The 23,617-nt window shown below is 32.8% G+C and overlaps 1 protein-coding gene and 12 non-coding genes across 13 annotated transcripts in view; 8 read left to right on the forward strand and 5 right to left on the reverse strand.

Moving 5' to 3' along the window:
* LOC119604355 (cytoplasmic dynein 2 heavy chain 1) overlaps nt 1–2,617 on the forward strand; it is a 62,817-nt gene extending 60,200 nt beyond the window's left edge. Inside the window, 1 exon segment of the mRNA XM_037956933.1 lies at nt 2,283–2,617. Within this exon segment, the coding sequence (XP_037812861.1) occupies nt 2,283–2,573 (291 nt within the window). The 3' untranslated portion in view covers nt 2,574–2,617.
* A 1,467-nt stretch (nt 2,618–4,084) lies between these two features.
* Trnah-gug lies at nt 4,085–4,156 on the reverse strand. The gene has a single exon. It is a non-coding gene; the product is annotated as a tRNA-His (tRNA).
* A 409-nt stretch (nt 4,157–4,565) lies between these two features.
* Nucleotides 4,566–4,637, reverse strand: Trnah-gug. Its single transcript has one exon. It is a non-coding gene; the product is annotated as a tRNA-His (tRNA).
* Nucleotides 4,638–4,873: 236 nt separating this feature from the next.
* Nucleotides 4,874–4,945, forward strand: Trnah-gug. Its single transcript has one exon. It is a non-coding gene; the product is annotated as a tRNA-His (tRNA).
* A 344-nt stretch (nt 4,946–5,289) lies between these two features.
* Nucleotides 5,290–5,361, forward strand: Trnah-gug. The gene has a single exon. It is a non-coding gene; the product is annotated as a tRNA-His (tRNA).
* A 474-nt stretch (nt 5,362–5,835) lies between these two features.
* Nucleotides 5,836–5,907, forward strand: Trnah-gug. The gene has a single exon. It is a non-coding gene; the product is annotated as a tRNA-His (tRNA).
* Nucleotides 5,908–11,140: 5,233 nt separating this feature from the next.
* On the reverse strand, nt 11,141–11,212 carry Trnah-gug. The gene has a single exon. It is a non-coding gene; the product is annotated as a tRNA-His (tRNA).
* Nucleotides 11,213–11,418: 206 nt separating this feature from the next.
* Nucleotides 11,419–11,490, forward strand: Trnah-gug. Its single transcript has one exon. It is a non-coding gene; the product is annotated as a tRNA-His (tRNA).
* Nucleotides 11,491–11,717: 227 nt separating this feature from the next.
* Trnah-gug lies at nt 11,718–11,789 on the forward strand. Its single transcript has one exon. It is a non-coding gene; the product is annotated as a tRNA-His (tRNA).
* Nucleotides 11,790–12,028: 239 nt separating this feature from the next.
* Trnah-gug lies at nt 12,029–12,100 on the forward strand. The gene has a single exon. It is a non-coding gene; the product is annotated as a tRNA-His (tRNA).
* Nucleotides 12,101–13,942: 1,842 nt separating this feature from the next.
* Trnah-gug lies at nt 13,943–14,014 on the reverse strand. The gene has a single exon. It is a non-coding gene; the product is annotated as a tRNA-His (tRNA).
* A 286-nt stretch (nt 14,015–14,300) lies between these two features.
* Trnah-gug lies at nt 14,301–14,372 on the reverse strand. Its single transcript has one exon. It is a non-coding gene; the product is annotated as a tRNA-His (tRNA).
* Nucleotides 14,373–15,006: 634 nt separating this feature from the next.
* Nucleotides 15,007–15,078, forward strand: Trnah-gug. The gene has a single exon. It is a non-coding gene; the product is annotated as a tRNA-His (tRNA).
* The last annotated feature ends 8,539 nt before the right edge of the window (nt 15,079–23,617 follow it).

Below are 23,617 nucleotides of genomic sequence, written 5' to 3' on the forward strand. Positions count from 1 at the left end.
AATTTCTACATTCGCAGATTTTTTAATGTATTTTGCCCACATCTAATCAGTAAAAATTTAATAAATATATTTTTCGGACTTAAAATCTCTTTTTTTGCAAAAAAATAAGTTTATTTTAAATAATTTTTTCATTTTCAATACCAAAATATACAACTTTGTTTTTTCAATTTTAATTTCAACACACAAAAATTAATTGTCAAAAAAATTAAAAAAATATTTTTTTAGTTTGTGAAAAATAAAAATATTTCGGATTGTTAAATGCGATCAAATTGTGTAAAAAATTAAAAAATAGTTATGTGTTTGTGAAAAAACGTCGTTCAAGTCCTATTATCCCGGTATTTTCGCGAAAAAGTTTTGAAGTATTGTGAGAGAATTGAGTTCTCACAAGTGTGTTGAATTTACACAGAACTCGTCTGTGAAGAGAAGGAAATGTTATTGTTGTAAAACAATGTCATAGTCCAACTTCTTATTATTCTTTGGCACAAAACATCAAAATATGCACTAAAAGAGCAAAATTTACTCCAAAAACTCGAAAATTTGCCTTAAATATGCTACTAATGTGAAATTATGCAAAATTATGCTTTTATATCCATAAATAGATGTTCGAAACGTAAGCAACTTTTTGATCTTCTTATGAAAATCTTTGGTCCTTATGAGTTCCAAACACCTTTATGGAATAGATTAGTTACAAGTGTAGTTCGTAATGAATCCCAAAAGGATTTTAAGCCATTCGCCAGCTGCAATGTTTTCTAAAACTGCGAGTTCTGACCCAGCGCTCCAGAACGCCGAACAGCATCTCTAAGGGATTTGAGTCAGGAGATGTTGATGAGCAATCAAAGAATTTGGGTCCTATTATCCGATAACTACTCTTAGATCAACTTTGACTTTGAAAAAAATCTAACCCCCTCATTTTATAAAACGAAACTCTCGTTAACGTAAAAAATTTGTATGAAGAATACTGGGAAATTTTTGAAAATTTTAATTTTTTCCATACAATTTTTTTTTGAACGTTTGTCGTTTCGTTTTATAAAATTAGGGGGTAATTTTCAAAAATGTCCCAGTATTCTTCATACAAATTTTTTACGTTAACGAAAGTTTCGTTTTATAAAATGAGGGGGTTAATGAATTTTTTTACAATTACAAACAATACATACGATTTGTTTAAAATTGTATAACAGTCATGAAAATTAAAAAAAAATAAAATTTAAAAAAATAAAATAATTATAAAAATTTAAATTTAAAAAATGTTATAGTATAGGCACAATTGGGACGAACGACGAATTTTTCGGAACGTATATTCGTCGTCAGAAGTAGAACACACTTGGGTATATGAAAATGTACACAATTATTGCGTATGACGAAATTCGTCGTACGTAACGAATTATGCGATAGATTTATTTCTATTTCTTACGCAGACGAACGACGAATTAATTGGGGAAAATTGTTTTAAAACCAATTCCGGTAGCCCGAATTTGCTGAAATTTGGCGGTTGTGAGTACAGCTAATGACAACACAATATTATGTTCGAATATCCGAAATTATATTATTATGAAAATAATCTAAATATGCACTATAAAAGCAAAATTTACTCTAAAAACTGGAAAATATGCTTAAATATGCTACAAATGTCAAATCATGCAAAATTATACTTTTGTGGCTAACAAATTGATGCCAGAACGTTTTGAAACGAATTCTAAAACGTTTAAATATCTTATTCATGAGTCCATTCGATGTACCACAAAAAAACACGCATTTGCATATTTTGGTTTCCTTGGTTGTTATCATTTAGTAAATACTAATAATTAATAATTTATTTTTATATATTCGACATCTAAAGGATTAACGTTATATATACATAGTTACAATATGAATTATATAATACTTAGAAAGAGTAAATGTACTTTTATGAGTCACATTTCGAATTATGGAAATTTTTGTAAAAAATAGCCATATTTCTAAAAAACATTTCTTAGCTTATAGCACTCAATGGGTTAATAAGTCATATAATACAATAAATCATTTAAGAAGTCTTAACACGACCTATATATATTTTTAACTATAAGAAAGTAAACGAAATTATTTTAGATTCTGTGTTAAAAAGTACTATTCATGAAAAAAAAATTGGAGCCATTTAGAATAGTAAACTGTTGAAATATCAGTTTTGTTCAGTGTATAATTTATTCTATGGAAACGAGTTTCTATTACTTAGTTAATCTATTACAATTATCACATATAATGGTTTGTGTCTAATCTTTTGTTTATTTTTTTCCATTTCACCACAGGTAAATGGCGCTGTTTTTAGCTATGGTAAATTAATAATCACCTCTAATGATGTCCTTATGGCAGAAGACAAATCTCCTGAGTTTATTATTACTTTTAAAGAAAAAGATAATCGTTTGAATGATTTAAAAACCATTTCTCGCGGCAGTTCGGCTGCGATATCATCCACTTATTTACCCGTTTATACAAATGCAAAACGTGAAAAGTTATTGTGTGAACTAGAGGTGGCTACTGCGGAGACGGCTGATACAGTGTTATTGTCGGGAGCTGCCTTAATAGTGGGAAATTATTAAGGAATATTTAAGCAAAAATGTTTTCATGTTTATAGTACACAACAATGTTAAAATAAAAGGATTTTTTGGGCTTTAAAAAAACTGTAAATATTTATTTGTGGTGGGTTTATTATGGTTCTTTTGGTGAGTTTGTTAAGTTTTAATATGTTTAATGGTGCTCCTTTTGGTGAATTTGTTAAATTTCAACTTGTTTAAAGGAATTTTTATTCGCGCAGTTTTTAAAATCTTAAGTCACAACCTGGGAAGAATAATGCGTAGGTTTTCTTTTTTAGGTAATTATATAAAAATATAGGGAAATTTTAAGAATATAGTATTCTATTCCCAATTTTATTGTTTTTGTTAGTATGTACATATGTAGCATAGCTGTTAAATTTCGATTACGATTAATAATCAATTAAATTATTTTTCAAAAATAATCGTAATAATTATTTAATTCTCTGGTATAAAATGTCAGATTATAAATTGATTACGATTAAAATTAATCTAAAAATAATCAGGATTAATTTAAAATAATGAAAATAATCAAAATTAATCAAATATATAATTAATTTGATTATTTTCAAGAATTAATTTTGATTATCTTTGATTAATTTCAATATATTTAGTATAATTTCCAACCTTCCAACTAGACTATAGACTAGACTATAGACTAGACTATAGACTAGACTGTAGACTAGACTATAGACTAGACTATAGACTAGACTATAGACTAGACTATAGACTAGACTATAGACTAGACTATAGACTAGACTATAGACTAGACTATAGACTAGACTATAGACTAGACTATAGACTAGACTATAGACTAGACTATAGACTAGACTATAGACTAGACTATAGACTAGACTATAGACTAGACTATAGACTAGACTATAGACTAGACTATAGACTAGACTATAGACTAGACTATAGACTAGACTATAGACTAGACTATAGACTAGACTATAGACTAGACTATAGACTAGACTATAGACTAGACTATAGACTAGACTATAGACTAGACTATAGACTAGACTATAGACTAGACTATAGACTAGACTATAGACTATAGACTAGACTATAGACTAGACTATAGACTAGACTATAGACTAGACTATAGACTAGACTATAGATAGACTAGACTATAGACTAGACTATAGACTAGACTATAGACTAGAATATAGACTAGACTATAGACTAGAATATAGGCTAGACTATAGACTAGAATATAGACTAGACTATAGACTAGACTATAGACTAGACTATAGACTAGACTATAGACTAGACTATAGACTAGACTATAGACTAGACTATAGACTAGACTATAGACTAGACTATAGACTAGACTATAGACTAGACTGTAGACTAGACTATAGACTAGACTATAGACGAGACAGATAGAGTAACCATGATACTTTAAGAATGAGCTTCTTTAAGCAATAGTGAGATTTTGACCAATATCGAGATACGATATTTAAGGTTCATATAAAAAAACAAGTATTTCACCCGTGACAATGTTCTACGAGGAACATTGCCGTGACCAGGATTCGAACCTGGGTTACTACGGCCACAACGTAGGGTCCTAACCACTAGACGATCACGGCTATGCGAAATCTTGTATACTTGTAAATAAATTCAATTCATTTTTTTTAAGAAAATTATCACCATTTTTAGAAATGATAAATTGACAATCGGCTTATTAAAGCAGGGACTTTTAACCATAAATTTGATACCACAAACTTTGTCTTTGAAAAAGTTAATTACATTTTTGGTATTTAATATACAATAGATCTACATCTACATTATAGTCTATTAACCTTTAGTATACTATACATATATAGAAAGTGAATGTATTAAATCTAATCTTAATTTACTTACAGCTTTATGTTGCAACTTTCAAATCTTTATACAACTTGAAACTTGCAATTACTAAATAATTTTCTATATATGCAATTACATGTTTATCCGTATTTAAAATACAATTTCACCCGTGACAATGTTCGGTTTGAACATTGCCGTGACCAGGATTCGAACCTGGGTTACTACGGCCACAACGTAGGGTCCTAACCACTAGACGATCACGGCTATGTGAAATCTTAAAATAGCGTTATTTTACGAAATTTATTAATTCCCATATGTATTTTCTTTATAATTTGCTACAATTAAAATTTAATGCGGTTAATTAACTTTTTAAACCTTTCACTTTTTTGTGGTGAAACTTAAAAAAATCGAATATTTTTTTAAATGCAATACATTGTTTTTAATAATTTGGCAAAATTTAAATCTATTATTTATTTGTTGTGCAAATAAGATTTCACATAGCCGTGATCGTCTAGTGGTTAGGACCCTACGTTGTGGCCGTAGTAACCCAGGTTCGAATCCTGGTCACGGCAATGTTCCTAAGGGAATCATTGTCACGGGTGAAATTGTTGTTTTTTATTAAGAGACAATTTAAAATTAGTAATAAACTAATTGCTATCTATGGTGCAAGTTTAAGGTGTTGTGCCAATAACTTGCAAATATGACTTTACCGAAAATAGGTTTTGAGTATACCTGTAGACTTATCAATAATTAAGCTTTTTTTTTAATATTTTTCCGCGTAAAGTTAATTTTTCAAAAGAAAATATAGAAGAAAGGAATTTAATTTTTTATACTTTTCAACTAAAATTTATTTAAAGATTTTATTTTTAAGATTTTTGCAAAATTTTTATATATCAGGATAACAAGATTTCACATAGCCGTGATCGTCTAGTGGTTAGGACCCTACGTTGTGGCCGTAGTAACCCAGGTTCGAATCCTGGTCACGGCAATGTTCCTCGTAGAACATTGTCACGGGTGAAATTGTATTTTTATGATATCAAACTTTTGACTTTATAAAAATTTGCTTTAAATGTTGCATTTCGAAGTGACCTATTGTGATACTTCCCTGCAATACAAAATGCCTGACCGCAACTAGTAATGTAACCTATCAATTCTGATTACCTCTAAACCACAGAATTATCTAGGTAACTAGTTATTTTAATATGGGCTTGTCATAGGAGGAAGTCAATTGACTATTTGGAAAAAATGTGTCCCCTCTCTAGATTATTTGGGGATAGTAAAGTGACGACACTGCCTTCGCTCTGCATTACAAAGATTACATTCGTGATAATTGACTCAACAAATACATATGTTTAGACATTTAGACAGAAAATTACAGTCTTTTAATATGGGATTGACAAATATACATTTGGTTTAAATTTAAGTAAATTATATACAAATTCTATTTATAGCATTTCACATAGCCGTGATCGTCTAGTGGTTAGGACCCTACGTTGTGGCCGTAGTAACCCAGGTTCGAATCCTGGTCACGGCAATGTTCCTCGTAGAACATTGTCACGGGTGAAATTGTATTTTTAAAAGGATTTAACAAAACTGAGTTATTGTTATTAAAACAAGTTAGAGTGCTATATTCGGCTGAGCCGAATTTAAAATACCCTCCACCAGCAACTTTTGTATTAATACATTTCTAATTAATAAAATATTTGTAGAAATAAGTTTTCTCATGTCATAAATAGAAAAATCCCAAGATTTAAACAGCTTAAATCTACTACAATTCCAAGATTTATTGAACATTAGAAACGCCACTTTCTTTTAAATTTTTATAGCGCCCTAAGATATGCTTTAGCGATATCTAGTATTTGCATGTATGCATGTGTGTGAAAGATTTAAGGATTTTCAAAATACATACATATATATAATTTTGTTCTACAAAAATTGATAATGCAAATAGTTAAATACGGTTAAAGCGCTTTTAGGGACAGGACCTAGTATGAGAGATATGACCAAAAATAGACCGATCGTGAAAAATTTCTGAAATAACATTAACTTTTTGCATTACAAAATAGTATTTATGCACAAAAATAGTATTTATTTATATCATTATTTGGTAACGAGTTATGTGCCTTTAAGTGTTTTTCTGAAAGGGACCTTGTATGGGAGCTATGATCAATTATGGATCGATAGGAAAACAATTTCACAGTAATATTTCTCTGTATATGAGCAATATTTCTGCCAAACTTTATATGGATATCTTAATTTAGTAATGAGTTATGTGCGTTTAAGTGATTTTCGGGAGGGAACCTTGTATGGGAGCTATGACCAATTATGGACCGATCGAAAACAATTTTTACAGTAATATTTCTATGCATATGGGCAATGCTCGTACCAAGTTTTATATGAATATCTTAATTTAGTAATGAGTTATGTGCGTTTAAGTGATTTTCGGGAGGGAACCTTGTATGGGAGCTATGACCAGTTATGGACCGATCAGAAAAAAATTTATCTGTAATATTTCGGTGCATATGAGTAATATTTGTACCATATGGGTATCTTAATTAAGCAATGAGTTATGCGCGTTTAAGTGATTTTCGGGAGGGGACCTTGTATGGGAGCTATGACCATTTATGGATCGATCGGAAGGAAATTTTCAGTAATATTTCTATACAAATGGGCAATACTTATACCAAATTTTATATGGATATCTTAATTTAGTAATGAGTTATGCGCGTTTAAGTGATTTTCGGGAGGGGACCTTGTATGAGAGCTGTGACCAATTATGGATCGATCGGAAAAAATTTCACAGTTATATTTCTGTGCATATGAGTAATACTTGTACCAAATTTTATATGGATATCTTCATTTAGTAATGAGTTATGCGCGTTTAAGTGATTTTCGGGAGGGGACCTTGTATGGGAGCTATGACCAATTATGGACCGATCGGAAAAAAATTTCACAGTAATATTTCTATGCATATTGACAATACTTATACCAAATTTTATATGGATATCTTAATTTAGTAATGAGTTATGCGCGTTTAAGTGATTTTCGGGAGGGGACCTTGTATGGGAGCTATGTCCAATTATGGACCGATCCATAAAATTTTTCCTCTGAAAGAATTCTATTGACATAAGATTTTGTGAAGATATCGACATTGTGGTGGAAGTTATTAACAAAAAACCCATTTTCCGGGAATATGTACTTTTGTATGGGAGGTATATGAAATTGTGGACCGATTCTGACAATTTTCAGCAGGGATCAAGATCTTGTGCAGAAACGAATGTATGGTGATTTCCATGGAATTATCTTGCATAGTTTTCGAGAAAATTACATCAGAATGTGTAAAAATTGGTTATTTTTTTCGAGGTTGTTTTAAATTTTGATTCATAACTTTTCCCGGTGTGAACCGATTTTGCCCATTTGCAATACCAAACAACTTAGGAAAATGAAGAACATTTTGGGTGAATTTGGTTAAACTCTATTGCTTCGTTTTATCGTGAGCGTGTTTTACACAGACAGACGGACATAGCTAAATCGACTCAGAATTTGATAAGGACCCAGAATATATACTTTGTTGGGTCTAAGATGAATATTTCTTGGTGTTACACACGAAATGACAAAGTTATATATACCCTCTATCACCACTGATGGTGGTGGAGGGTATAAAAAGTACATCAAATATATCGAGACATTATATATTCAAATAGTCTTACTATTATACATGCCATGTTCACACGAACAGATGAAGATATTTTGGTCCAAATTGAACGTTATATGATTAAATACGGCGAATTAGTAACATAATGAGCGATATTTCGAAACCTATTAGGGCGATTTAAAATATTTTGACTGAATTATGTTCAACATGACCAAATGAGTAAGAACAAGAGAAATATATGCAAACTAATAGAATTGAAAGAAATTTTTGGAAAAATATAGAGAGTTTTGCTTTCAGAGCATGTGCTTTTTCAAAGATAGACAAATTTAAAAAATGCCATAAAATTGTCAAAAATTATGTTTTTTCTTTAAAATTTATAACACGGCTGCGGGATTGTTTACTAAACATTTTGCCCTCAAAATATCATTTTCATGAAAATATGAGATAACAACTATTGAATATAAACCCTAGATATGTATTTGAAATAAATAAAATGTACATGTTTTTAGCTAAATACCTAATTTATCTAATTCAATGCGAATGCAAATAAATTTAATTGTTTTGTATGCTTAGCTGCTGCTGCTGCAACTTGAATGTCTATATATGACCCGTATCTCAAATTAATTGTCATTATTAGCGGTTTCTGTGGTTGAATACCTCTGTTTGTATGCATACCAACTCATATCAATTATAATTGCAATAATCATAATATTTTATTATAAACAGGAGTTTATGTTATTATAAAACATTCATTTATTATTTGGTTATCAAAACTACCTGCTCTTTTACCTTCCAACACTTAAGCCACCTGACGGCCATTTAGTTGTGTAGCAGTTATAGCATTATAATTATCTATAATTGTATAAAATTCGGATGCTTTCACGCTGGTTTTGGGGCGGGCGAAGAATTGTAAAATCAATGAATTTTATATAGCGACAAATTGTGCACAAATATTTCGTTACATTTGTGTTATTGTGTGTACTATATGAATGTTGTCCAGAATTTATTACCCAGCTGCATTCCCTTAGGTCTTTTATTTGGTTTTAACTCAATTCAACTTCACTCTATTCCATTCGTATACACATGTTGGCCTCCTATATTAACAAACAACAGTGATAACCATGACCACTATAACTTGGATACTGCTTCGGTAACTGATTGACTGCTTGCTGGTTAGGCCATGTTGAAAACCGGTTTATTTACAGCATATTTATGGTAAAAAAAACAAAATTACAGGAGAAGTTGTTAAAAAGGGAGATTTTTAAAATATCTAATAGAAACTGTTTGATTTTGTCCCTATGTTAAGCTTTTACTGTCCATGATAATATGGGGATAATATTGAAAAATATGAATTGTATTATTTTTAGCAGACCGATAAACCTGCAAAGAGCCCGTAGTAACATCAGCTCTGAAATCTCATTATCATTATGAATGTTATATGTATGTATGCAAGTGTTAGGTAGGTGGTTGATTGTGTGGCTACTTGACAAACCAATTCAATAGTCATTGTCCACAGAAATATTCTTGTACATATAATTAAATTAATTTTATTGTAGTTGCATTAATAAAACTATAACATAAACAAGTAAGAAATTATAGTCGGGCGAGGCCGACCATATAATACCCTACACCTTTGACAAAAATATAATGTGATTTAGTTGCCATAATAAAGCATTTAAGTTGAACTGTACCTTGCCTTAGATATATACATACTTAAGCCGTTTATTGTTGAATAAAATTGTGGACATTTAAGTGAAATTTTGATGGGGGCTTTTCATAGGGGCTAGGGTCATATGAGAACGTATTATTATGGAATTCGTTAGGGTCATCAAGTCTTGTATACAACTTGGTTTTTGCAGCTTTTTGTCGAGGTATGAGTATATTAAACATAATTATGAACTTAAAAGCCCTATTCGGCGGGTTCAGTTGTATGGGGGCTAGGTGAAATAATGGACTGATGTACACCATTTTCAACAGGCTTCGTCTACGGTACCATAAAAGATCATGTGTCAAATTTCATTGAATTATCTCCAAAATTGCGACCTGTAGTTTGATTACAAGGATTACAAGCCCTATTGGGGGGTTCAGTTGTATGGGGGCTAGGTGAAATAATGGACCGATGTAAACCATTTTCACCAGGCTTCATCTACGGTACCATAAAAGATCATGTGCCAAATTTCATTGAATTATCTCCAAAATTGCGACCTGTAGTTTGATTACAAGTTTTAAAAGCCCTATTCGGGGGTTCAGTTGTATGGGGGCTAGGTGAAATAATATACCGATCTTAACCATTTTCAATAGGCTTCGTCCCTGGGACAATAGAAGATCATGTACCAAATTTCATTGAATTATCTCCAAAATTGCGACCTGTAGTTTGATTACAAGGATTACAAGCCCTATTCGGCGGGTTCAGTTGTATGGGGGCTAGGTGAAATAATGGACTGATGTACACCATTTTCAACAGGCTTCGTCTACGGTACCATAAAAGATCATGTACCAAATTTCATTAGATTATTTCCGAAATTGCGACCTGTAGTTTAATTACAAGGCTTACAAGCTCTATTCGGCGGGTTCAGTTGTATGGGGCTAGGTGAAATAATGGACCGATGTAAACCATTTTCACCAGGCTTCATCTACGGTACCATAAAAGATCATGTGCCAAATTTCATTGAATTATCTCCAAAATTGCGACCTGTAGTTTGATTACAAGTTTTAAAAGCCCTATTCGGGGGTTCAGTTGTATGGGGGCTAGGTGAAATAATATACCGATCTTAACCATTTTCAATAGGCTTCGTCCCTGGGACAATAGAAGATCATGTACCAAATTTCATTGAATTATCTTCAAAATTGCGACCTGTAGTTTGATTAAAAGGTTTACATGGACGGACGGACAGACGGACGGACAGACGGACGGACAGACGGACGGACATAGCTAAATCGACTCAGAAAATGATTCTGAGCCGATTGGTATACTTTAAGGTGGGTATAGGACCAATATTATTGTGCGTTACAAACATCAGCACAAACCCAATATACCCTCCCCACTAAAGTGGTGTAGGGTATAAAAAGTTGAAAAATTTTCACCCGTGACAATGTTTCCGCAGAGGAACATTGCCGTGACCAGGATTCGAACCTGGGTTACTACGGCCACAACGTAGGGTCCTAACCACTAGACGATCACGGCTATGTGAAAACTTGTCTGTATGCAAATTTAATCTTTTTAACTAATTATCTCAGATACACTTGTTTTAGTTGGTATAACTTAAAGAAAAAGTGAAAGGATTTTAAAGGTAATTAAGCAATTTTAAGATTTAATTGCAATTGAACTGTTGAAATTTGATTACCACTTAATGAATAGCTGAAAAATCCGTTATCTTAAGATTTCACATAGCCGTGATCGTCTAGTGGTTAGGACCCTACGTTGTGGCCGTAGTAACCCAGGTTCGAATCCTGGTCACGGCAATGTCTTCTAGGAGAACATTGTCACGGGTGAAATTGTATTTTTATGATAACAAAACTTTGACTTCATATGAATGTTAAAATGTAGTAAATATTTGATAAGTCCTACTTAAATAATCACTTCCTGAATCCTCAGTTAAAGTTTCATTCATAATTTTTTCTATAAAAGTTTGTGTTTTATTTAAATTTAACTGAATTAACGGTAAAATCTATTTATAGAATTTCACATAGCCGTGATCGTCTAGTGGTTAGGACCCTACGTTGTGGCCGTAGTAACCCAGGTTCGAATCCTAGTCACGGCAATGTTCTCTCGCAGAACATTGTCACGGGTGAAGTTTTTGTATTTTGGTGGCATCTCTCATATCAGTTTGATTTTACTTGTATAGCTTAAAATTAGCTTATATATGTGTATTTAGGAACACCAAAGTTTAAGTGTAAGAAATATATTCAGGATTAGAGTGTTTAAATTTTGTTAATATGTGTTTATTTTGGATTGATTTTAAAAATAACCTGAAATAACGGTATTCTAAGATTTCACATAGCCGTGATCGTCTAGTGGTTAGGACCCTACGTTGTGGCCGTAGTAACCCAGGTTCGAATCCTGGTCACGGCAATGTTCCAAGCGAAACATTGTCACGGGTGAAATCAATTTTTACTAAAATTCCAAATTATAGTGTTTTTTAAACGAAATCTGAAAAATTGGGACATATATTATAGATAGATAGATAGATAGATAGATAGATAGTAGAATAGATAGATAGATAGATGATAGATCGATAGATAGATAGATAGATAGATAGATAGATAGCTAGAAGATAGATAGATAGCTAGATAGATCGTCGATAGTCGAGTAGCTAGATCGATCGATTCGAGCTAGCTAGATAGATCGCTGCATCAGCTGATAGCTCGGCTAGCTAGCTCGCTCGCATCGCTAGCTGCTCGCTCTGCGCTCGCTCGCATCGCTCGCTGCTGCTCGCTCGCTCGCTCGCTCGATCGCTCGAAGCTCGCTCGCTCGCGTTCTGCTGCTGCTCGCTGCTCGTCGCTCGCTCGCTGCTCGCTCGCTCGCTCGCTCGATCGCTCGCTCGCTCGATAGCTCTAGCATGCTGCTCGCTCGCTGCTCGCTCGCTCGCGCTCGCTCGCTCGATCGCTCGCTCGCTCGCTCAGCTCGCTCGCTCGCTCGTCGCTGCTCGCTCGCTCTGCTCGCTCGTCTTCAGCTCGCGCTGGCTCGCTCGCTCGCTCGCTCGCTCGCTATCTGCTCGCTCGCGCTGCTCGCTCGCTCGCTCGCTCGCTCCTCTCTCGCTCTCTCGCTCCTCGCTCTCTCGTCGCTCGCTCGCTCGCTCGCTCGCTCGCTCGCTCGCTCGCTCTCTCTCTCTCTCGCTCGCTCGCTCTCTCTCTCGCTCGCTCGCTCGCTCGCTCTCTCTCTCCTCGCTCGCTCTCTCTCTCTCTCGCTCGCTCGCTCGCTCGCTCTCTCTCCTCTCGCTCTCTCTCTCTCTCGCCTCGCTCGCTCTCGCTCTCGCTCGCTCTCTCTCGCTCGCTCTCGCTCGCTCGCTCGCTCTCTCTCGCTCGCTCTCTCTCTCTCTCGCTCGCTCTCTCTCTCGCTCGCTCGCTCTCTCTCTCTCTCTCTCCTCTCTCGCTCTCGCTCGCTCGCTCCTCGCTCGCTCTCTCTCTCGCTCGCTCGCTCGCTCGCTCGCTCTCTCGCTCGCTCTCTCGCTCGCTCGCTCGCTCGCTCGCTCCTCGCTCGCTCGCTCGGTCGCTCGCTCGCTCGCCTCGCTCGCTCGCTAGCTCGCCGCTCGCGCTAGCTGCATACGCTCGCTGCTCGCTCGCTCGCTCGCTCGCTCGCTACGACTCGCTCGTCGCTCGCTCGCTCGCTCGCTCGCTCGCTCGCTCGGCTCCCCCCCCTCTCCTCCCCTCCTTCCGACCCGCATCTTTCTAAACGTTCATAACTGTTAGAGACAGTAGTGGATATCAATAAAATTCGACTCAATCTGGTGCATAAGAACCAAAATCAACCTACAAAATTTCATTACAAGGATCTCTCCAATCAGCCCATATACTACAGGAAATCAGTTTAAGGCCCATTATTACTACTTGGCAATAACTAAAGGTACCATAAGGAGATCTTTCCGCCAGCCTCTCTTCCCGTATACATATAATAACAAGAAACAAATTGGCAAGTTGTTTAACGGGTCTTAAAATTATGCTGTAAGATAGCATTCGACAGAACTGGTTTATATTTAAAATTAAACACACTTTTAAAGTCTGTCGTTGTCTCGCAAATAGCCCTTATGGTAATCGATATATTATAATACAATTCCGAAGCGATCGATTCGTAATAATTTAAGTCGCAAGAGACCGGATGTAACTCTAACTTGTTGTGTTATCAGACATGTTCCGGCTACTGTAGAGGAACAAGTAAAAAACGATTTCACCCGTGACAATGTATCGCAAGGAACATTGCCGTGACCAGGATTCGAACCTGGGTTACTACGGCCACAACGTAGGGTCCTAACCACTAGACGATCACGGCTATGTGAAATCTTAAATTACCGTTATTTCACACTATTTTTCAAACTAATTGAAATTTAATTGATTCAAAAATAAATATTACTAACTTTCACTTTAAGATATGTATGTAATGTAAAATAGAGTTTATTTAATTAAGCTTTACTTGTTACATATTTAGATCATAATTGCTTGAATTGTGTAATTCTTTAGATATTTGGGAGCTTTGATACCTTAACATTATATTTCTTATATAATGAATTTATTATAAAAAACTGACTTCACCCGTGACAATGTTTCTTATGGAACATTGCCGTGACCAGGATTCGAACCTGGGTTACTACGGCCACAACGTAGGGTCCTAACCACTAGACGATCACGGCTATGTGAAACCTTGGGATCTACAAGATTAATTTCTTATTTATATTAAAGCTCATTAACAGTGATATATTTTGACCAACTAATAATACCAGAAATATCACTAACAAGTTTTTCTTTTGGCATTAAATTTATATTGTTGATAAACCAAAATTAATTTGTTTTATGTCTTTTCTATAAATAACTAGATTTTTAACAATAACAACAAACATTTAAATGACTTAAACTAGTTCATATTTGCATGCAAGATATTGTATTAAACAATTAATTATTAGCCGGTTTTCTTTTGTGTTTTATAAAAAAAGAAATCAAAAGTAATAAACAATAAATATAAAGTAGACTTTTAAAAAAATTTACCACACTATCATGTCTAAACAAGTAGTTTCTTTAGCTTTGTGTGTATGAACAAGCATGACTAATTTTGTTGCGTTTTGTTTTCTTTATCTAATAATTTATGCCTTTCACATTCATTCACCAACAACTAAATGTTGTTTGTTGTAAGTGGTAGCGCGCCACTCTTTCTCTTTAGCGGCAGTGACAATAACAAAAATTTCACACTCTCTCTCTCTCATACTCTCATTATCATTGAATTCTATTTATAACACGCTATGAATCAATGTCGTGGGCATAACCTCAATAGCCGTGATCGTCTAGTGGTTAGGACCCTACGTTGTGGCCGTAGTAACCCAGGTTCGAATCCTGGTCACGGCAATGTTCCCTCGTAGAACATTGTCACGGAGAGGTTGTTTTTTTTTAATTTTATTAATTATTTTAATAAAAATAATATTTGTAATTTTCAAATCATGTTATTTACACTTAATTAATACTTAGAAGTTTATAACACTTAATGCTTAATGTACTCATGTAAATATACAAACTGTTATACACATTTGTTTATTCATATCATATCAGTATGAACCACAGATATTTATATAAATATTGTTGTAGTGTTTATTTAAATTCAGAGGTTTTAAAGATTTAATTCGTTTATTAAATTAAATTCTTTCGAATTTAATTATAGCGAAAAAATTTTTCATTTATTAAATGTTTACTAACCAGTTAAGAAATCGGTAAAGTCTCAGCTAGCATTTGTTTAAATTTTTGATCACATTCGAGTCACTTATGACTCTTCTGTACGATTAATATGATCACATATGCGATCATTTTCTAATCATAAATGATATATTCTTCGGGAGAAAATTGTACCCTATAAGCAACTCTTCTACAAAGTGTCTTTTATGAGCCTCACTTCTGATCAGTTCCGACTCATTTTTGTATCTTTTTTTAGTTGAAATACTGATCGTTTTAGAGCCATTTTCGAATCATATTTTAGTAATTTTTGAGCCTTTTCTAAGTCACTTTTATGTTTGTTACAAACAAATACAATAATACAGAAAACAGTTTTTGATCTTCCGACTGAGCGCAATATAATTACAAAATAATTGGATAAACAATCATAATTCGTACATCCGGATGATCTATTTATGATTGCAGTAAATTTTGCTATTGTTTTTCGTATAAATACTATTTTAAATCAAAATAGGCTATGCTCTACATCGGGATCATTTTTCAGCCGATCAACTATTAATCGGTTTTAGGTCATCAAAAGGAGTCAGTTTACTGATTAAAAATCCAACAATCTTCCAAATGCTAGCTGGGATACGCGTAATTTCTAACTTTCCTGCACGATTAAAATGATCACATATGTGCTCACTTTCTGATCATAAATGATACATTCGTCGGGAGAAATTGGTATCCTATCAGCGACACTTCTAAAAGAGTCTTTTATGAGCCCCTTTTCTAATCAGTTTCAACTCATTTTTAAATCGCTTAAGAGTCTTTTTAAGTGTAATTCTAAGCAAAACACAATTAAATAAGAAACAATTTTAGATCTTCCAACTGCTTGAAATATGATCACAAAATATACATTTAAAACTATCATATTTTAAACACCAGGATGATCAATTTATGATTGCTATGCATTTAGTTATTGTTTTTCAAATAATCAGTTTTTAATCATATATCGGGATAATTTTTAAGCGCCCAACTTATTGATCACTTTTAGGTCATCAAATGGAGTGATATCGTGTAAAGAATATATTTACGCGATATAAGCTACTCCAATATTTACACTCTTTTAAAATTCTGTTTGTATGTTTACTTTTCATGTTTACTTATGAACATATACTTCTTTCTATTCCCTATCATATACATACACACTTTATAAATCTTTCGAAAGTAATTAAAGCAAAATCTTTTCAAATTATACTCATGCATACATAATTAAAGTTTAACATGTTGAGTCTAAAACAACACAGATAAGATGCATTCATTCAATATTTTATATTTATTATTGCATAATAATATAAAATAATACTTATATCTGGATTAAAGTACAAATTCATGTGGTAAATTATCTGTAAAATTTAATTTTTAAATCTTATAATTTATGCAGTTTTCAATGGTCAAACATCAATTAAGTACTTAAATATTTCTTTTCAATTGTATTGATCCGTAAATTAAAAGAAATATTTAAAGTTTAATTAATTTAAATTTTTGTAAAACTAGTTATTTTTATATATTTAGGTTAATTCAATTAATTAATATATTTCTTCAAATGTAAGTAGGCTTGAAACTATACCCTGTAAACATTTTATATAGGACCAAATTATAATTTTTTGAAGGACCCTATATGAGTTTAGGGTCAATTATGGACCGATCCTCAATAAATTTTGTTAGATAGATTTTAAGTCGTATAAAACTTATGTGTGTCGAATTTCATCGCTTTACTCGTATTTCTAAGCCTGCAATGAGCTTTTAAAGTCATTTTCTGAATTGGAGCTTATATGGGGGTCAATTATACATTTTCTGAAGGGGACCTTATATGGAGAGTAGGGTCAATTATGGACCGATCCACATAAAATTTTGTAGGTTAATTGTGTCTCGCATGTAACTTATGTTTGTCGAATTTCATCGCTATATTCATATTTTTAAAGCCAGTAATGAGTGTTATAGTCATTTTCTGAAGGGGACCTTATATGGGGGTCAAATATGGATCGATTATCATACAATTTGGTAGGGAAATTTTGGATCACATGAAACTTATTTATGACGAATTTCATCGTTATACTCATACTTTTAAAGCAGATATGACCGTTAAAGCTATTTTTCGGGGGTCCACTTGTATGGGGGCTATCCGAAAACGTGGATCGATATATCCCATTTTCAATACCAAACAAACTTTACCTGTAGAGAACAACAGACAGATGGACAGACGAACGGACATAGCTAGATAGTAATAGAATTTAATAAGGATCCAGAATATATACTTTTGGGGGTCTATGACCAATATTTCTATGTGTTACAAACGGAATGACAAAATCAATATATGTATATATATTGATGGTGGGTATAAAAAGATGAGGGTATATAGATTTTGTCATTCCGTTTGTAAGACATCGAAATTTTCGTCATAGACCTACAAAATTCCTGGTTTCTTATTAAATTCAAAGACGATCTAGCCATGTCTGTCTGTCTGTCTGTCTGTCTAGGGAAGAGGGAAGCATTTTAATATGAACGAAAATCCACATACCAAATTTTTTGAAGATTGGTCCATAATTGACCTTTATAAGGTCCCATTCTTAAAATCACTTTAACGCTCATTACTATCTTCAAAGCAATGAAATTTGATATATGAAGGAAGAAAATTTGATGAATTGCGGCCCATAATTGGCCCTATTACCCATATATACGGTTCCCCTCAGAAAATTAATAGTAACGCTCATTATTAGCTTAATAATATGAATACAGCGATAAAATTAGTTTTAAACCCGTTAAATATGAACCGAAATCTCTGTTAAAAATGTTTTAAGGATCTATCCATAACTTCCATAAAATGTTCTCTTCAGGAAATAGGGTTAACGCTTATGACTGATTTGAAAAATCAGCAATGAAATTCGTACATTCTAAGATCCTAAAGATGGGTTCGTAAAACAGGATGCAGTCATAGAAACCTTAATTTGTTCCCGATAGTAATGTGGACCTTATGGGAAAAAATTTAAAAAAAATTCCATTCGGCGTAGTTACTTTAACTTTTACCACAATAATATTGAACTAGTTTTCTTAAGCATTAAGTTTTCTAATAATATAATTAATATAAACATCAATTTATCTTAATTTGTTTACTCATAAACATTTAAATTTGTATTTACATAGTTTTCTCAAAACTTTAATTAAAACTTAATACCTCTTATTAAATAGCATATAGTTAAACATTAGTTTAAATATATAGAGTGTTTAAGAAAATTGTGTATAATAGAACATAACGTTCATTTACTATATTGGTTACTCAGTTATACAGATCCGAACTTTGTGTTATATCAGTCTCGTAGTAAATAAGCGATATGAATAACACTTACAACATTAACCCAGCAAAAACCTATATTAAAAAGTAATGAGCTAAAAAAGACACTTTTCACTACTTCTTCATTAGTATTTTAAGTCATTATTTTAACATAATTGGACTTACCACGATCGCTTATAAATAACAACGTAAATATGTACTTACAAACACAGGTTCACAGAATGTGAACCTGGGCCTCTTGTTCGTTAGCTCGTTGTTATACTGACAACACCACTGCTTAGTTATTTTATTGTGGGTCCAATAATGGATTTCACATAGGCAAGCTTTTTTCATTCAGTGTGTGTAAAAAACTGTTACTAGCGCGCGATTCCATAAAATGTGCAAATAAAATGGAAAAACTCAAAATATAATACTTTCTTATCTATTTACATGTAAGTAATTATAAGAGCAATTAAAAGTAATGCAGACGGTAAGTAGAAGTCATTGGAAAGTAAGTGGTTATGTGTGAACAAGCCATTACCGAGTTTTTGCTGGGTATATTTTAAACTTTTAAAAGTAACATCTCTTTTTAAAAACCTATATAAGTTTTCAAAACAAATTATCCCAAAATAGACCCTTAAATAATTCGTAATAACATGAAACAATAAACAAAAACAACATCATCATGGATAATTACATATGGGTCTATGGGTTTGCTCCAATGACACTTGATACAATAATCCTTTTATAATTTAACCGTTATAAATGTAACATTCTAATTTTAAAGATACTTTACACGGTCCTGGTCAATAACATGAAATAATGATGATAAACAAACAATGAACCAAATACAGTTTTAAACACACATACTTATGTATGTACACCTGTATGTATGTAATTCATTTGTGTTAATAATAATTTATAATAATGATAGAAAATTTTCATACACACACTAACTTTATTATTAAATTCAAAACTTAAATCCGATAATAATACACGGGCTTTAAAATTAATTAGTAGTTTGATAGTTTTGGGTTTATATTATTTAATGTTTAACGACTGCAAATGAATATTAGTGTGTGACAGTGAGGTTATATTTTTGTTTTGTTACAAGGAAAACTTTATTATTTAGAGCTAATTTGGGAAAAAGGGGTAAAATAATAATAATTAATGTTGCTGATAAAATTTGTGGATAAATACGTTAATATTTGATTATATTATAACAAGTTTGAATGCTATATTCGGCTATGCCGAATCTTAAATAGCATCCACCTGCAAGCTAGTTTTTATTAAAACCCATTAAACGAACTCATTTTTAGATAATTTGCTATAATATTTGTTTCCGTAGAGAGGGTACTATTTATTAATTTCGTTATGCATATATGGAACTAATTTTGTTTAGGTCCAGAAAAATTTATATTTAATGATTTTCGGATATGGACTTTTTATCTGTTTCATGTTATAGTTTAGCTGAAGACCGCTGGTCTCATGAGCATTCTCGCTTGATCGCAACGACGCTGTGGCCTCGTATGGATCTTCATAGAACATCTTTTCTAATAGGTCTCAGCATCAGTTATCACTGGTCATTGCAAATTTGTAAACCAAGCAAGATGACACATTTCTCTGATCTATTTGATCTGTCAGACGTTCAACTAAAACGTATTCTAGCATTCCTAAATTTGTCGAATTGGGCATTCTCACAATGTCCATTCATCTCTGTTTACTTCTGTCTTCTTTATTACCTTAATCCTTTTTCCTTCACCTTTTCCTCTATCTTTCTTTACAGACAATACAAAGGAACCCATAGGACCTAAGTAAAGCTTACTCCTGGCAGTGAGCGGTCTGTGAAACCTAACCATGGACTTTTTACGGCTACTATGACGCATTTTGGGCCGATTTTGCCGATACCAAAACTTTAGGAGAATAATTTGTATATTTACAAAAGATATTCCTGTGGAGTTTTACTGCGATGTCGATATATTTTATTATATCGTATAATATGGGAGCTATGACCAATAATGGGCTAATTAGAAAAAATGTTGAACTTTATCCGGATATAAACATTTGATAATGAATTATGAGGTATTAAGTGATTTTCAGAAGTGAACCTTATATAGGAGTTATGACCATTTATGGACCGATCCAGAAAAAAAAAAATTCCTTATAGTGATTTATAAATATACAAAAAACACATTCATGTCGAATTTTATCCCGATAACTTTAGTTGGCAATGAAATTGTGAGTTTAAATCATTTTCCGAAATGGTCCTTAATATGGACCGATCCGGAAATAATTTCGTATAATGATTTTTATGTACACAAAACACATTCAAGTCGAATTTTATACGCATAGCTTTATTCAGTGGTTTTGAATAATTTTCGGAATTGGTCTTTATATGGCAGTTAAGACCAATTATGGACCGATCCTGAAAAAGTTTTGAATAATGATTTATATGTGCACAAAACATATTCAAGTCGAATTTTACCCCAATTGCTTTATTAACTAATGAAATATGTGCTTTTGAGTGATTCTCGGAAGTGGACCTTATATGGGAGCTACATATAACCAGTAATGGATCGATATGGGAAACATTTCTTAAAGAGATTCATATATACACAAAACAATCGACATTCATGTCGAATTTTATCAAGATACTTTATTCGATATTGAAATATATCCGTTTAAGCGATTTTCGGAAGTGTTCCTTATATGGGAGCTACATACATATGTATTACCAATGATGAGGCGATATGGAAAAAAATTCCACAGTACGATTTATATATACACAAAACATATTTACGTCGAATTTTATCACGATAGCTTTATTTATCAATAAGATATGCGAGTTTCAGTGATTTTCGGAAGTTATGGCAGCTATGACCAATTGTGGACCGATACAGATCTACGTTGTTAAAAAGATCCATGTTTATATTATTTTTATTAAAATTTTGTTTTGATACCGATATATTTGAGGAAGTTATTAACGATAAACTAATTTCCGGAAATATATACCGTTGTATGGGGGCTATGGCAAATTTTGAATCGACTGTTATGATTTTGAACATAGTTGATCCGTGACAGAAAACAATAATGTGTGACAAAATTTATCGAAATATTTTTGTTAGTTTCTGAGAAAACTACTTAAGAATTTTCGAGATAGTCTGAAATTTGTACTCATAACTTTTTACGTCGTATTTTCAGTGCATATATTCTGTGAATTTGGTTAATTTTCATTGCTTAGTTTTAACGTGAGCGTATTTTACACAGACATATAGACGGACAGACGAATATAGCTAAATCGACTCAAAATTTCACAAGGACCCAGAATATATATACATACTTTGTTGGGTCTTAGATGAATATTTCTTGATGTTACACACAGAATGACAAACTTATACACATGTACCCTCTATTACCGCTGATGGTAGTGGAGGGTATAAAAATGGTATTTGTGTTAAACTTGTTTATGAAATCCTGTTACTTTTATATTAATACTTTTCTAATTGATCAAATATTTGTAGAAATAAGTTAAACAGCTTAAATATATTACAATTCCAAGATTTATTGAACATTACAAACGCCATTTTCTTTATATTTTTATAGCGCTTAGCGATATTTAGTAATTTGCATGTATGTATGTGTGTGAAAGATTTAAGGATTTTCAAAATACATATATATAATTTTGTTCTCCACAAATTGATAATGCAACTAGTTAAATACGGTTAAAGCGCTTTCAGGGGCAGGACCTAGTATGGAAGATATGACCAATTATAGACTGATCGTAAAAAATTCTTTAAGCTAAATTTCTGTACATAAAAGCTATATTTCAGTAAAATTTTGTATCTATATGGTAATTCAGTAATAAGTAATGTGTGTTTAAGTGATTTTCTGAAGGGAACCTTGTATGGGACCGACCAATGTTATGAACCGATCATGAAAAAATCTTGAAATAGAATTTTTGTATACAAAACTAATATTTGTGCCAAATTTTGTATCAATAGCTTGACTTGGTAATGAGTAATGAGATTTTCGTAAAAGGACCTTGTATGGGAGCTATGACCAATTATGTATATAAAGACAAAATTTCAAAATTCTGTATCCATATCATTATTTGGTAATGAATATTGAGCATTTAAGTGATTTTCTGGAAGGGACCTAGTATGAGAGCTATGACCAAATATGGGCCGAACGTAAAACTATTTTACAGTGTAATTTATGTATATAAGAGAAATATTTGTGCTAAATGTATGGATATTAATATTTGTATGGGAGCTATCATCAATTATGGAGCGATAGGAAACCAATTTCACAGTAATGTTTCTCTGTATATGAGCAAGACTTGTGCCCAATTTTATATGGATTTCTTAATTTAGTAATGAGTTATGCGTGTTTAAGTGATTTTCGGGAGGGGACCTTGTATGGGAGCTATGACCAATTATGGACCGATCGGAAAAAAATTTCACAGTAATATTTCTGTGCATATGAGTAATACTTGTACCAAATTTTATATGGATATCTTAATTTAGTAATGAGTTATGCATGTTTAAGTGATTTTCGGGAGGGGACCTTGTATGGGAGCTATGACCAATTATGAACCGATCGGAAAAAAATTTCACAGTAATATTTCGGTGGACATGAGTAATACATATACCAAATTTTTTATGGGTATCTTTATTTAGTAATGAGTAATGCGTGTTTAAGTGATTTTCGGGAGGGGACCTTGTATGGGAGCTATGACCAATTATGGACCGATGGCAAAAAAAATTTCACCGTAATATTTCTGTGCATATGGGTAATACTTGTACCAAATTTTATATGGATATCTTAATTTGGTAATGAGTTATGCGCGTTTAAGTGATTTTCGGAAGGGGACCTTGTATGGGAGCTATGTCCAATTATGGACCGATC

The sequence above is a fragment of the Lucilia sericata genome, unplaced genomic scaffold (genome assembly GCF_015586225.1).
Source record: "Lucilia sericata isolate MDLA Ls3-8-SP2 unplaced genomic scaffold, ASM1558622v1 Contig000386F_arrow, whole genome shotgun sequence".
Lineage (NCBI taxonomy): Eukaryota > Metazoa > Arthropoda > Insecta > Diptera > Calliphoridae > Lucilia > Lucilia sericata.